This window comes from Limanda limanda, chromosome 15 (assembly GCF_963576545.1).
Source record: "Limanda limanda chromosome 15, fLimLim1.1, whole genome shotgun sequence".
Classification (NCBI taxonomy): domain Eukaryota; kingdom Metazoa; phylum Chordata; class Actinopteri; order Pleuronectiformes; family Pleuronectidae; genus Limanda; species Limanda limanda.
In genome coordinates, this window is record NC_083650.1 from 24,695,642 (window position 1) to 24,709,981 (window position 14,340).

At 43.7% G+C, this 14,340-nt stretch overlaps 2 protein-coding genes across 2 annotated transcripts; one reads left to right on the forward strand and one right to left on the reverse strand.

Annotated features, from left to right (window-relative positions):
* Positions 1 to 1,992: 1,992 nt before the first annotated feature.
* pno1 (partner of NOB1 homolog) lies at positions 1,993 to 5,367 on the reverse strand. Its single transcript, XM_061087392.1, has 7 exons — positions 5,059 to 5,367; positions 3,721 to 3,867; positions 3,347 to 3,430; positions 3,017 to 3,077; positions 2,787 to 2,904; positions 2,357 to 2,427; positions 1,993 to 2,267 (listed from the first exon to the last, which is right to left on the reverse strand). The coding sequence occupies exons 1-7, from the start codon at positions 5,254 to 5,256 to the stop codon at positions 2,200 to 2,202; spliced, it is 747 nt and encodes a 248-aa protein (XP_060943375.1). The 5' UTR covers positions 5,257 to 5,367; the 3' UTR covers positions 1,993 to 2,199.
* A 377-nt stretch (positions 5,368 to 5,744) lies between these two features.
* Positions 5,745 to 10,206, forward strand: dnaaf10 (dynein axonemal assembly factor 10). The gene is made up of 8 exons (XM_061087391.1): positions 5,745 to 6,019; positions 7,021 to 7,121; positions 7,232 to 7,362; positions 7,488 to 7,589; positions 7,800 to 7,915; positions 8,286 to 8,420; positions 9,347 to 9,444; positions 9,553 to 10,206. The coding sequence occupies exons 1-8, from the start codon at positions 5,834 to 5,836 to the stop codon at positions 9,758 to 9,760; spliced, it is 1,077 nt and encodes a 358-aa protein (XP_060943374.1). The 5' UTR covers positions 5,745 to 5,833; the 3' UTR covers positions 9,761 to 10,206.
* Positions 10,207 to 14,340: the final 4,134 nt, after the last annotated feature.

Below are 14,340 nucleotides of genomic sequence, written 5' to 3' on the forward strand. Positions count from 1 at the left end.
TTTCTTTGCGTTTGGCTGCGGAGGCGCCCGGCGGTTGGAACGGGGGTTTCCGGTCCGAGATGTGAATCCGGAGTGCTCTGTGGTCCCTTCTCCCAAAGCTCTGCACGGCTTGGGCCTCCCTGTGCTTGCATGACATGGAAATATATTTTTTGTTGTGCATGTAGATCAATTTTTTGAAATAATCCTCTTGTTTACACATGGATGGTGATGTTAATATATTTAAGAATTTAATGGTATACAATATGGATGTTGCCAAACTTTGGTAAATGTACACATATTATGAGAGGTAATCCAAATGAACTGAACTACATGTAACTTTTTGTATTTTTACCCGGGTCAGTGAGATGCTTCTATTCCAGTGAAGGTTGCACATCTGATCCTGTCTCAAACTGCCACGCACTGTACTCAGCTTAAAGGGGAAACTTTTATGTTTTTTTTTTGTTTTTCTTTCTTTTGTATATAAGTATTTGTTAAATGCAGTTCTGGCTCTCTGTTCTCTGTATAGTTCAGACGGCGCTTTAGTTTGTAAGTGCTACTTCTTCTCTGACGGACTTTGGGTTCTTTTTAGTTTGTGTGGGGATATCTGAAAAGATTTAAGTTTGAGAACCTTTTTTTTCCCTTTTTCTGCATGCTGCATCTTATGCTGTGGGACTGTTGGAAACTTGATACTGTATGAAAATTAAATAAAATTTAAATAAACTTTGAAATGTTGAAAGTAATGGATTTCCTGTCACTTCTGTTCAGGATGTTTGGGACCAGAACTCAATCGACAGTAAAAACACAAACCTGGAACTTTTAGACTTTCACTGAACTCCAGATATTGTCCTGGAATTTCTTTATAAGCTGTTTGTGAAAACACAAATGTCCCGAGACCGTTTCTATGACATCAGGCTTTTTCTGTCAGCCCTCTATTAAAATGATTTATCGTGAGAGGGATCGTCGTGTTGTTTTAACACATGACGGATGAAAAACTGAAAACAATACAAATACCTCTGGATGAATAGATGACGTCGATCTGGAAAGACGACCAGAGTCAAGAGATTGTGATGTGTTGTAAAAAGGGTTGCAAAGGGGGGGACACTTTCCATGAGAAGTTAAGCTCGGGAATTTTGAAAAACTATGCAAATTAAACGCTGAGCAATAAAAACATAATTCAAAACTATTTTAAAGATGTATGGAACGTTGAGTTTCAACCCTCCACTGTTCATTCTTCCATCACATGCACAGATAACTCCCAGCATGCTTCACTCTACAGCAGGGCTATTGAGACCTGCTGTAGAGTGCAGGACTAGTCAGGTAAGTTTCTATGATATTACTGGGGAAAATATATTAGCATGCTGATTGAGGATTGTTCATCTGTTCATCTAGACTATTTCCATTCATTTATCCATCAATTGCAAAATATGTTTACAGACGATTCCACTTGTTTGGCTAACTATTTATATCTCTGGCATTGCATTAGTGTTTTTTACAAACTTTTTTCTCATCTTATTCTACAGAACAATGCCACGTGCACTCTCTCATGTGTGGAGACATTTCACCCCATCCAATGTAGAAGGAAAGGCTGTGTACATTTGCAAATACTGTGCAAAGACCTATGTTAAGAATGACAACGATGCAGAAGCATATAGTCAAGTGCCCAAAGTTTCCTCAGGGCTCAAATCAGCCTATGACACAACAAAATGTTTATATTTATGTCTGTATATGACAAGGTCAATACAGTTAGTACCCACAACATTCCCGTTAATTCCCATGGAAAGTTTCCAACTTTGAATATTCCTGGAAATTTTGCAACCCTAGTTGTAAATGAAAGCACATGATTTCCACAGTGGTAATAATCATGTCACCTGACTCCTGCCGTATGTTTTCTTCATGTATGGAGGAAAATCCAGAAAAGCTCCATCTGTCCTGACATTTTCTGGAGTTTTCTTGAAAACAGCTGTATCGTGTTTACACAATTAACTCATCAGTGACAGAACTGAACTTTCGTCATTAGAGGATTCACTTTTTTTTATTTATTTACACAAACTATCAGATACATGAATTCTGTTTTCCTCATTAGTAATCAACTGATCCAATAACCAGCTGTTTATGAGGCAGTCAGAGGAGCCTGAGGAGTCGGCAACAGTCTTAACAACATGGATCCAAGTGGGAATTCCACCAGCCAATGGGGGGGCAGAGATGACAAACAGCAACCAATCAGAACCTCTCAGCACTCCTGCTCGCCACCACTCTGATGTTCCCGTAGACCTTTGAAGGTGGACTTCCTGTGAGCAGAGAGAGGTTTGAAGGTCAACACCCTGCGTCACATGTTGGTTCCAGGAGATTGTTCTGAATACAACATTCACACACTTACCTAGGATTAAGTTACAAATGGCCGTCCGCGCCATCTTGATATTCTGGAAAGATCCTAATAAGTGAATTTTCCTGTGAAGGGACAAAAAGATTTATATATTTTGGGGTTTCAAAATAAAATCACATGAACAATAACTCCACTGCGTCGTTTCAAAAGAGAAACGACAGAAGTTGTTCTGTGTTATTTTCCAAAGTCACAGTTTCTACTGAATAGAAGTTAGTTTAAATCCCCCAGGTTTAGTCATAAGGAAATAATTTGATCAAAACAGCAATTCACAAACTTTGTGTGAATAGAGAAAAAGCAAATCTGTAAATTTCCAGGTAGTTTTAACAAAACTGCAGTGAAACCGAGATATGTTAAACAGCTAAAGCTCAAATGAAGACGTTATGAAAAATAACCTCATATTGTTAAATTAGAAATTAGTTCTCACGTGTCTGCCAGCACGATCCGAGTCTTTGTGACGTTCTCGATGGTGAATTTGGTTTTTCCTCCTTTTCCTGCGATTCTGCCGATGGCTCTGGATAGATGATCTCCCTTCAGAGGTTTCACTGCCAGGACACAAGAATCACAGAATCACATTTAGTGACTTTCACAGAAAGGAAAGAGAAGTGGTGATAAAACGTGGAGAGTTTCAGAGCGGACGGGCGCCTGTGATCTTACCGTCTGTGACATCAAAGCTTTCTAGGAAAAGCTCATCTAATCTGATGAGAGCGAGAGAATCCTGGAAAGAGAGAAAGTGAAGTTAAGTCAAAAGGTTAAAACTAAAGAATATTAAACTTAAACTAAAACAAACGGGCTTAAGGGAAGTTCAGTAAAGTTTAGTTTACATGTCCCAGGGAGGAACCTTCACTTACTTGCATCAGACGAGACTTGATATAAGTTTAATATCAGCAAACGAATCAAACCTTTAACGAAGTCATCACAAATACAAACACCTTGAAAACACAGAAATCTGATTCAAAGAAGTCAAATCTATATTTGATAACTTACTTCAACCTGGAATCCGAGAACAAACGCTTTAACAAAATCCGTTGCTTTGGTGAGGGAGCCGATGTCCTGTGTGTCTTTGCACGTCTGAAAGAAAAAGAAGTTCATCACACACGATGGACAACCAGAGGAAACACAACCAGAGGAAACACAACCAGAGGAAACACAACCAGAGGAAACACAACCAGAGGAAACACAACCAGAGGAAACACAACCAGAGGAAACACAACCAGAGGAAACACAACCAGAGGAAACACAACCAGAGGAAAACACAACCAGAGGAAACACAACCAGAGGAAACACAACCAGAGGAAACACAACCAGGGGAAACACAACCAGAGGAAAACACAACCAGGGGAACATGGTCGGTGACTTACTTTGATTTCAACCATCCTGGATTTGAGGTTGAACCGGACTTGAAGGTGCAGGTTCTCTACGATGGGCGTGTAGATCTTCAGCCAGTTCTCCTTCAGAGGCGTGTACCTGTGAGACGGGATCGCGATCTTACGCATCTCAGTCGGTCCCTGAAACACACAAATAAAATCAGAATCAGTGTTAACATCCAGCTGTGGCAAAACATTTAATAAAACGTAAACTGTTGTGTTGAACTGAGAAGGATGATCTTTGTGTTTTTGTGTTTAACGGTTCGTGTGTACGATTTAGGCTAAAGGGGGTTTTCATAGTTTCATCTAAATTGTATGAATTGCTGTTTTCACTAATCTAAAATGGGCCCTTTATATTTAAAAACGTTATATTTACATCAGGAGTGGCTCCTCTCTACGGAGGCAGCCATGTTTTTTACAGTAGCCCAGACTGGACAAACTTAACCTTTTGAGTTTTTAAGGAAACTGAAGCTACCACAGGCGTGCTTGTAGGGGGAGGGGGAGGTGAGGGGTGTTCAGCTGCAACCTGACACTTCACCACTAGGTGTCACTACATCCTACACACTGGACCTTTAAAGTTTTCTTGACACACAACAACATTAACAACGTAAACATACCGGGGGATCATGACAAGCAGAAATTAATCAGTAAAAATATTACAAATATAAAGGGAGAATTGATTCAGTGTTTACAGCTTTTTAACTTTAATATTTAACTGATTGTGATGAGCAAAAGCAGAGAAGGACGATCTTTGTGTTTGTGTTTTTAACGGTTCCGTGTGTACGATTTAGGTAGTTTAATCTAAATTGTATGAATTGCTGTTTACACTTATCTAGAATTGGCCCTTTAAATTTAAAAACTTGACATTTACATCGGGAGCGGCTCCTCTCTACGGAGGCAGCCATGTTTTATACAGTAGCCCAGACTGGACAAACTAAACCTTTTGAGTTCTTATGAAAACTGAAGCTGCCACAGGCATGTTTGTAGGGGGAGGGGGAGGTGAGGGGTGTTCAGCTGCAACGTGACACTTCACCACTAGGTGTCACTACATTCTACACACTGGACCTTTAAAGTTTTCTTGACACACAACATTAACAACGTAAACATACCGGGGGATCATGACAAGCAGAAATTAATCAGTACAAATATTATAAAGGGAGAATTGATTCACTGTTTACAGCTTTTTAACTTTAGTATTGAACTGATAGTTTGACTTCACATCACTCTTGTTGTTTTCAGTGATGCTGGAGCTTAACTTCCTGCAGTCACATTATTAAAGTGATAATAATGATATTTAAATAACATGGAACCTTCCATTTAGACCCTTGTTACCTTGAGTCTCTCCCCGGAGATGGGGGGGAACTGCGGCCGCTTGCTGGCGACCTGCTGCTCCGTGTCCATGTCCGCTCCATCTTGTTCCAGCTTTCTCTTCTGGGTCCTTCTGCTCTTCACCTGGATGAACGCTTCCGGGTCCACGGGGGTGTCCGCGGCGGCGCCTGGGACAGACTCCGGGTTCTTATCGACGTCCATCGCGAAGTTAAACCAGAAGTGAAGTGAAACGGGAGGAAAGAGAGAGAAGAGAGGAAGGAGAGAGGGGCCACGGAAACATGAGGGAGATCCGCGTGTATCAGAGAGGACCCCATGGGCCACCGCGCAGCTGCCTGTACAGAACAACACAAATAATGACGTCTAAACTAAAACACTAAACATCTAAATCTGCTGCCGTGATTCATTAAGATCATGTGCACATTTTTTTAAATTATGTTTATCTGCATCAATATTTATTTAACGGTTTAGTTTTCAGTCAGGCACTTCTCTGGGCAGCCCCGACAGGAGCAGCAGGACCCCGGTTTGTTGTGGCAGCGGAATTCAGAGACACAGCGGCAGCTCCTGGAGGAACTTCCGGTGGCAGAACTGTGGTAGCTGCCAGTGTGACATCACAGCCAGCTGCCTTTCAAGTGTGGCATCACTGGCAGCTGCCTTTAAACAGTGGCAGTTTCACCGGAAGTGCCTCTACCTTTGAGCTAGCCCTCACTGGGAATCCTCGCTTCGAGTTACTTTCCCTCAGGTTCTCCACCGGTTCCCTGGAGACTCGAACCCAGCTCTCATGTCGTCTCCTCTGGCCAAGCCGCAGATCGTGGCTCACATCCAGAAGAGTCTGAACTTCACCGTGTTCGACACCAAATGGATCCCGAGCAGCGCCAAGTTCGTGTGCGTGGGGAACTTCCCCCGAGGAACCGGAGTTCTGCAGATCTACGAGGTCCAGCAGGGGGACGCTCAGCTCATCAGGGAGGTGGGTTCATCCCTCAGGTGTCTCTAAATGTCTCCTCAGGTGTCCTCTTGTGTCCTCATGTGTCCTCATGTCTCCTGATGTGTCTGCATATCTCCTCATGTCTCTTCAGGTCTCCTCATGTATCTAAATGTTTCCTCATGTATCTAAATGTCTCCTCATGTCTCCTCTTGTATCTAAATGTATCTAAATGTCTCATAATGTCTCCTCATGTATCTAAATGTATCTAAATGTCTCATAATGTCTCCTCATGTGTCCTCATGTCTCCTAATGTCTCTAAATGCCTCTTAAGGTCTCCTAATGTCTCCTCATGTGTCTTCATGTCTCTAAATGTCTCTTAACTTCAGACACACACTTCAGATCGTGTCCGTGTTAACTAAGGTTTCTAGGTTTCCATAGTAACCACGTTCGTCCAGAGACACTGGTCTCCATGGTAACAGGCAACATACAGGCAGCAGTGATATAAGATAAAAGAGATTTTTAGTCCAACGTTTGTTGAAAACGTCTTTAAATTGTTATTGTTGTTGTTTTAAACTGCAGATGATGTTAGGATTCATTTACAATACAACACAATAAAACTGTACAACTATCACAACCCTGAGCTGCAGAGAGTCTGTCACTCCTGTAATAACTGAATGTGCACATCTTATATTCATATTTGATTTTTATGTCATCTTCCTGCCTTCGTCATTACTTTGTCTTTAAATGCAAACAACTGCTGCAGCTTTACACACTTGTCTCTTCTTAGTCTCTTGTTTATTGGCTCATTCTTTGTTTAAATCTTAGAACCTTCCTGTGTATTCAATTAATAAATATCATGTGTATCATCTACTTACGGTACTGATAATTAGTGGTGCTGAATAGTTGGATAAAATAAACTGCGACAAACACTTCCCAGTTTCTCTTATATTTACTTATAGTTTTTAATTTAATTTTTAATTTGTCACTAACCCACTAACACTTCTGCTGTTTTACTAACAAACTCTGCATCTCTTGTATTTAAGGTGGAGAAACCAAAGCCCATAAAGTGTGCGACCTTCGGAGCGTCCTCTCTTCAACAGAGACACATAGCCACTGGAGACTTTGATGGAAATCTCAATATATGGTATTTTATCCACATTTATTGACGACACGCATTTGATTTTGATGTCATGCTGAGTTTAAAAGTGAGTTCACAATGAGCCTGTTTTAAGTCGGAGCCTCTGATGTCCACAGGGACCTGGAGTCACCTGACCTGCCCGTGTACAGCGTCAAGGCTCATAAAGAAATCGTGAACAGCATCCACGGTGTCGGGGGCCTGGGGATCGGGGACGGTGCACCGGAGATCGTCACCGGGAGCAGAGATGGTTAGAAGTTTATTTATTAATTTAAACCTTGATGAATACAGATATTAAATCCCAGGTTGAATGTTTAAAATCAAATGATTTCATGTTGAGCTGAGACTTAAGTAGTTTTTCTTCGGGTGATCCAGGGACAGTGAAGGTTTGGGATCCCCGACAGAAAGATTCACCCGTGGCCAACATGGAGCCTTTGGAAGGAGAAACCAAGAGGGACTGCTGGACGGTTGCATTCGGTGAGAAAAACAAAACATCCAACATCCACAGGTTTTATAAAACCACATCCGTCCAGTCCAGCCTCAGAAACCTGCTCCCTCAGTGCACGTGAACACGTCCTCAAAGGCTCAGCAGAGGTTTATCTACGGCCTTTGGTCAAACCGTCTTTGGACACATGTCCCCTGTTTTCATCCTGAATTCGTGATTTTTCTTTGACTCTTTCACTACAGGCCACGCCTACAACGACCACGACCGCTGTGTTTGCGCCGGCTACGACAACGGGGACATCAAACTCTTCGACCTGCGGAACATGTCCCTGCGCTGGGAAACCAACATTAAAAATGGGGTGAGACGAACTCCTGGGCTGACAAGATGAATCCTTAAATACATCTGTAACAGCTTCTGGGATCTTTGTGAAACTAGTTCATGTTTTTATGAGGATAAACTGTCCAAATACACATTATTTATTTTGCACTGGAACCAGCACTTGAACAACACAGTGGATAGAAGCGACTTCCCAGCATCGTTTAGACTGAACTGAGGTCGATGCTTGGTCCCACCACATGTCAGACTCAAAGCACAGCACTGACCTGATTTAATAATTGATGTTATTATATTATTATAAGGATGTAACGTCATTACGTCCGCATATAGAAAAACATGTATTGAAGATAAATGCCCAGGGAGTAACGGTTGTTTTTGAACATCCTGAGCAGGTCTGCTGTGTGGAGTTCGACAGGAAGGACATCAACATGAACAAGCTGGTGGCCACGTCGCTGGAGGGGAAGTTCCACGTCTTCGACATGAGGACGCAGCACCCAACCAAGGGCTTCGACTCCGTGTCCGAGAAGGTAAATTCACCCGAGGGGGAAGTGAGCCAGACGGAGGTTTGGCTCCGATATATAGAAAAACGTCAAAGGATTAGTGTCGTTGTTATTGTTTTTACATTTGTACGGAACAGAGGGAATTAGGTGCACACGTCGTTTTGGTCGTTTTCACAGCTGGAAGAGTTTGGTCGTGTTTGTCTAACATTCTCCGTGGCTTCACGACACCGGGCCAAGAACGACAGAGGGCGAGCGAGGAGAGAGGAGAGAGAGGAGAGAAGGTTTCTGTGGATAAATGCAAGAAAAACACACTGAAATTGGTGTCGGTGCTCAGTCCAGCCCGGGGTTTGCCAGGTTGTGAGAGAAGCTTTCTCAATATTTGTCCAGTTCTTCTGAGCGACCAACAGGTGGAACATCAGCGTCTCCAGCCGTGAATCATAAGCTTCCACCTGATAGTTCTGCTCTAAATCATGATATAAATGTATCTCTACACACAAGTTATAATAGTGGCCAAGACATTAGGTTTTTTAACATATTATTTTATTTATTTTCAGTTTTGTGTCTGCCTCGTGTGGGAAACGTTGGCAAAAACTACTGAATCCATTGAATTGTGCAGGTTCTATTTAGCTGAAGCTGTTCAGAGAATGAAAGTAGTTTACACAAAGAAAGTGGATCCTGGTGAACGTGAGGACTAGGAAAAGATAGAGGAGATCACACGGTATAAAACTAAATATGAGAGACATTTATTAAAGAGTTTCCAGTTTAAATCAGCATCATATAAACACTTACAACTGCTTATTAAACAATCTTACTGTATTAAGGCCACATTATTGACCCTCTTCACATTAAAGTGGTTGAGAGGTTTTCCTACAGCGTCTACAGAGGTGCTCAGGATTAATTTGGCCGTTACTGATTTTAATAGTTTGGTGAACGATCCCTCTTCTTTGTTCCAGGCTCACAAGTCGACCATCTGGCAGGTGAGACATTTGCCTCAGAACAGAGACGTCTTCATGACGGCAGGCGGAGCTGGAAACCTACATCTGTGGAAATAGTAAGTCGTTTATCTTTTACCACAACGATTTGTTTGTGCATTTCATTTGAATCAAGGTCTTTTTGATTTATTATTAACTGTGAAACCCTTTTGATCTGATGATGACAGTGAGTATCCTGCTAAGAGAAGCAAGCCGGACTCTGAGGGCGTGGACGTGGGCGTGGCCGGAACCGTGAACCTCCTCCAGAACGTCACTCTGTCCACGCAGCCAATCGCCAGCCTGGACTGGAGCCCGGACAAGCAGGGCCTGTGCGTGTGCTCCGGGTTCGACCAGACGGTCCGAGTGCTCATCGTCACCAAACTCAACCAGGTGTGATCCGCTCGACCACAGCGGACACTGATGCTCCGTGCAGCCGAAACCTCACGAGGGTCAAAACCCTTTTCCTGAGGCTCAATGTTTCTCTTTGGATCGACGATTTCCCACTGGGGGTCTGATTCTCATCTTTGGACCTAACTTGCTGGAAAAGGATTCAACTGAACATTGAGATGTTTGTGTGGGATTTATCTCGCTGCTTGGTTTGAACTCAGAGGTGATGTGATCCTCTCCCTGTTTCCTGTGCTTCTGTTCGAACGGATGAGTCTCACAGCTTCCAGTTCAGAATAATACTTTGGGGATAAAGATCTAACTTCTTCCTCTAGTTCCATCCTTGAGTCCTGCTCACTGAAACGCTCATCTCTCGTTGCACTACGGCCGGTCACTTTGTGTATAACATTTTAATGTGAACTCTGTTTTCAAATTAAATCTGCTTTTGAATGAAAGAAGATTTTCTCAGTGTCCTCTTAATGAAGAATATAATTATGATATATATATCAGCAGTAAGTGGAGTCAGGAGTTATTTCCATGGTCATATCCAGCATCTGAACCTGAAGAAATCCTGCAGGTCCGGGTCGTCCTCCTGTCGGTCGTGGATCCTCGAGTAGACGCTCCTCAGCAGCTCGGTCATGCACTTTGCATCCAAGACTTCCATGTGTTTCTCGATGCTGCCTACAAACACAAACAATAACACAAACACAAACACAAACACAAACAGACTCAGACACAGACACAGACACAGACACAGACACAGACACAAACACAAACTCAGACACAAACACAAACACAATCACAGACACAGACAAACACAGACAAGTAGAAAAGCTTTAACACAGGAAAGGTGATTGTCCTGTTGTGAATCTGCCAAGGAAGTTATGTCTTCGCTCCTGAATGTTTGTCAACAGGACGATTTCCACAATTTCATTATAAAATATTGAACATTTTTAGTAAATATTTCTAACCTCAGTCAGTTATTTATCTGACATCATGCTGCATGTGTGTGTCTGTGTGTAACATGTCACGCTTTCTATCTGACCATCACACCAGCTCAATGTGATACATCTATATAAATAGCAAGTTATGGGATTTCACATGGGCCTGGCTTGATTTTAATACAACACTGTATTATAATATATAAAGTATAATTGTCGTAAACCAGTTTTTGCAAATAGTAAGTGCAGTGATGGTTGAGAGTCACTCAGTGGGTGGAGTTTATCACATAATATGGTGTAAATTGTGTTATAGTGATGAATATAAGAAGTCAGTTGATCATTCATGTTCTGCAGTAATAATAACACCAGCACTAGAACTCACTCAGGCCCATGACCCTCCCGTGAGCCACCAGGCTGGGCCCTAGCTGTGGGTGCTGGTACTGCTCCAGCGCCAGCAGCAGCCGGACGATCTCTCCGGTGATGACGGCGTCGTGGAAGCTCTGCTCGGCCACAGGCCTGAGAGGGAACCTGCAGTAGACCTCCGCTGCCCCCCGAGGGTCCGACGGCTCCAGCAGCTGCACCAGCTCCATGTAGGCCTCGTGGAGCTGGACAGAAGATAACTCATCAGATATATTGATAATGAACACCAGACTCCTGCAGCTGCGTATATGAATAATAACCTGCAGCGTATTCAAGTTGTCCTCACAACAAGGAGGTCAATGAGGTTCTTATTGAGGAAGTGTCTGAGCTGTAAACGTCCCAGATAACCACTGACCCCGGGTGCCATGGCGATGACCTCCTGGTAGAGCTGCTTGGCCTCCTCCTGGGTGTCTGCAGAGCGGGACCGGGCCCGGGCGAGTCCCAGCCGGGGGACGTGAGACCTGGCGTTCACCGGACAGGACGCAGCGTCTCCGTCTCCCACTGGAGACTCTGGAACTACAGAGGTGAAGCAGAGTGACCTTCTCTGACACATGATGCATACTGGACATTGTTAGATGCCCTCTACAACAGGCTTGTGGTTGAAATCCCTCTTCAACACATAAAGAACATTCAACCACATTTCTCTTCCAGGTTTCTTTCCCCCTGAACTTGAAAGCCTCTCTCATTCAGATTGTAAAGTCTGTCTCACCCTCGGCTGTCTCCACAGTTCCGGGGCAACAGGCCTGTTTGGACTTGTTGAGCTTTGCTTTGGAGGCATGAGCTGATCCACCGGGCTTGGCTGCTGCTCCAGCTCGCCCCCTACAGGAGAGAACACACAACACAAAGGCTCTGAAGTAGATTTAATTTGATCTAATGCAGAGAAAACAGCAAATTGCATGTGTGTCAGTGTTATACTCTTATGATTCAAACTCTGTAATTTTAGTTTTATTTGAGTGTTGTCCTCAAACTTTTTAATGTGTAAATGTTTCCGAAAGACAAATAATTACCTTTAATAAATTTACAAGAAAGAAAACAAACTAAAAGTTGGACCAGTGAAGCTTCTAAGATGGATGAACAGTCAGAGTCAGAGTTGGAACATGAGAAGTGAAGCAGCAGATTCATCCAGAGGAAACCAAACAAACAGACGACCACAGAACCGGTTAGTCTGGCTCACCTGGCTGCGGGTCGCCCGGCCTTCCCCCCCCCGATGGGGGCCGGAGCTTTGGTTACAGCTGCCGTCGCTCGGACAGGACCGGGCCCCCCCCTCACCCGCCTGGCTCCTCTCTTGGCCCCCCCGGGATCCGAGGAACCCTTCACTCCTCTTGGTTGGTCTGTTGGTGGTTTGGTAGATTTCTTATCCCCAGAGTTCTGCCGATCCTGCCACCATGTTTGTTCTGAGCGTAGATGGGAGGATAGATGAGTCTGTAGCTCACTTCTGAATGTCTGTGATAAATCTGCTGAGTCAGTTTCACACACTCACGTGTCAGCGGCTCAGGGGGGGGTCCGGCCTGCGTCTGCTCCTCCAGCTCGATGCTGGCCTGGAAGCTGAGACACGCCTCAGATAAGACCTCCTGGGAGGACTCTGAGTTTGGGCTGTTTCCATGTTGAGCCAGTTGAGCCAAACCCAGGAGACAGAGGGCGTGGCTGTTCCGTGGCGTGGTCACTACTGCCAGCTGACAGGTCTGCAGGAAGATAGATGGATAGATAGATAGATAGATAGATAGATAGATAGATAGATAGATAGATAGATAGATAGATAGATAGATAGATAGATAGATAGATAGATAGATAGATAGATAGATAGATAGATAGATAGATAGATAGATAGATAGATAGATAGATAGATAGATAGATAGATAGATAGATAGATAGATAGATAGATAGATAGATAGATAGATAGATAGATAGATAGATAGATAGAAATAAAGATAGATGGATACTTTATTAAACCCGATATATATACAGATACAGGAATGCAATGATGTGATTGTGTCAGTGTCCAGTAGGGAAGTGTTCTAGTGCTGCTGGAGTGGATAATACAATAAAATATATATATAAACATATAAAACAACAACAACAAAAAAAATATATATATACATTTTTAAGAATATGTAGTGGTAAAGTCCGTGCATGGGGCTAGTATAGCCAGTAAAGGGATGGACAGTGGGTTGGTATCTAATAATGAGATGAGATGAGAAGAGTAGAGAAGGGGGGGGGGGAAACTGAGGTAGACTCATGCAGGTAAAGCAACAGAGGAAGTATGAAGAAAGTAAAAGTTTACAGATATGTATGTTCTGCAGATCAAACTTCATATTTCCACTCTGACCTTCTCCTGCAGGTCCAGCAGCTCCTGACAGGGGGCGATGGAGCTGAGGCCGATCAGAGCCGTGAGGGTCCGGCACCTTCTGACCACCGTGGCCGGGCCCCCCCCCTGCTGGTGCAGCCTCTGCAGCAGAGCGAAGTGAGCGTCCAGCAGAACCCACTCCAGCTGCCCGCCCCCCCGTCCACCACACACACACAGACTCACACTCTGAGCAGCCAGCACCGCGGCCCTGAGAGCAGCAGGAGCAGAGACGTGGGGGTTTCATGCAGTGATTGAACACTTACTGGTTTATACTGGTGTGGATGATCTGGTTGGTAACATACGTGTGGTAGACCTGCTCTGAACTCATTCCTGACGCTGTGTGTCTCTGCTGCAGCCCCCCCAGGGTGAGGAGGCCTCGCAGGAACTGTGGGTCCAGGCTGGAGAGAGACTCCGCTGGATCCTGCTCCTTCAGGCTGGAGAGAGAGACACAAACAAGAAGGACGACACAGAGAAACCAGCCATGATGGTCACAAGTGAAACAGACAATATATAAATAAATAAACTTTTTCTCCTCCAATTTAATTGATCATCAATAGGGTTGCAAAGGGGCGGAAAGTTTCCGGTAAATTTCCGGAAACTTTCCGGAAACTTTCCACAGGAATATTAAGCTCGGGAATTTTGGGAATTTTGAAAAAAAACAAAACTATGCAAATTAAACGCTGAGCAATAAAAACATCATTCAAAACTCTATTTTAAAGATGTATGGAACGTTGAGTTTCAACCCTCCACTGTGCATTCTTCCATCACATGCACAGATAACTCCCAGCATGCTTCACTCTACAGCAGGGCTACTGAGGCCTGCTGTAGAGTGAAGGACTAGTCAGGTAAGTTTCCATGATATTACTGGGGAAAATATATGAGCATGC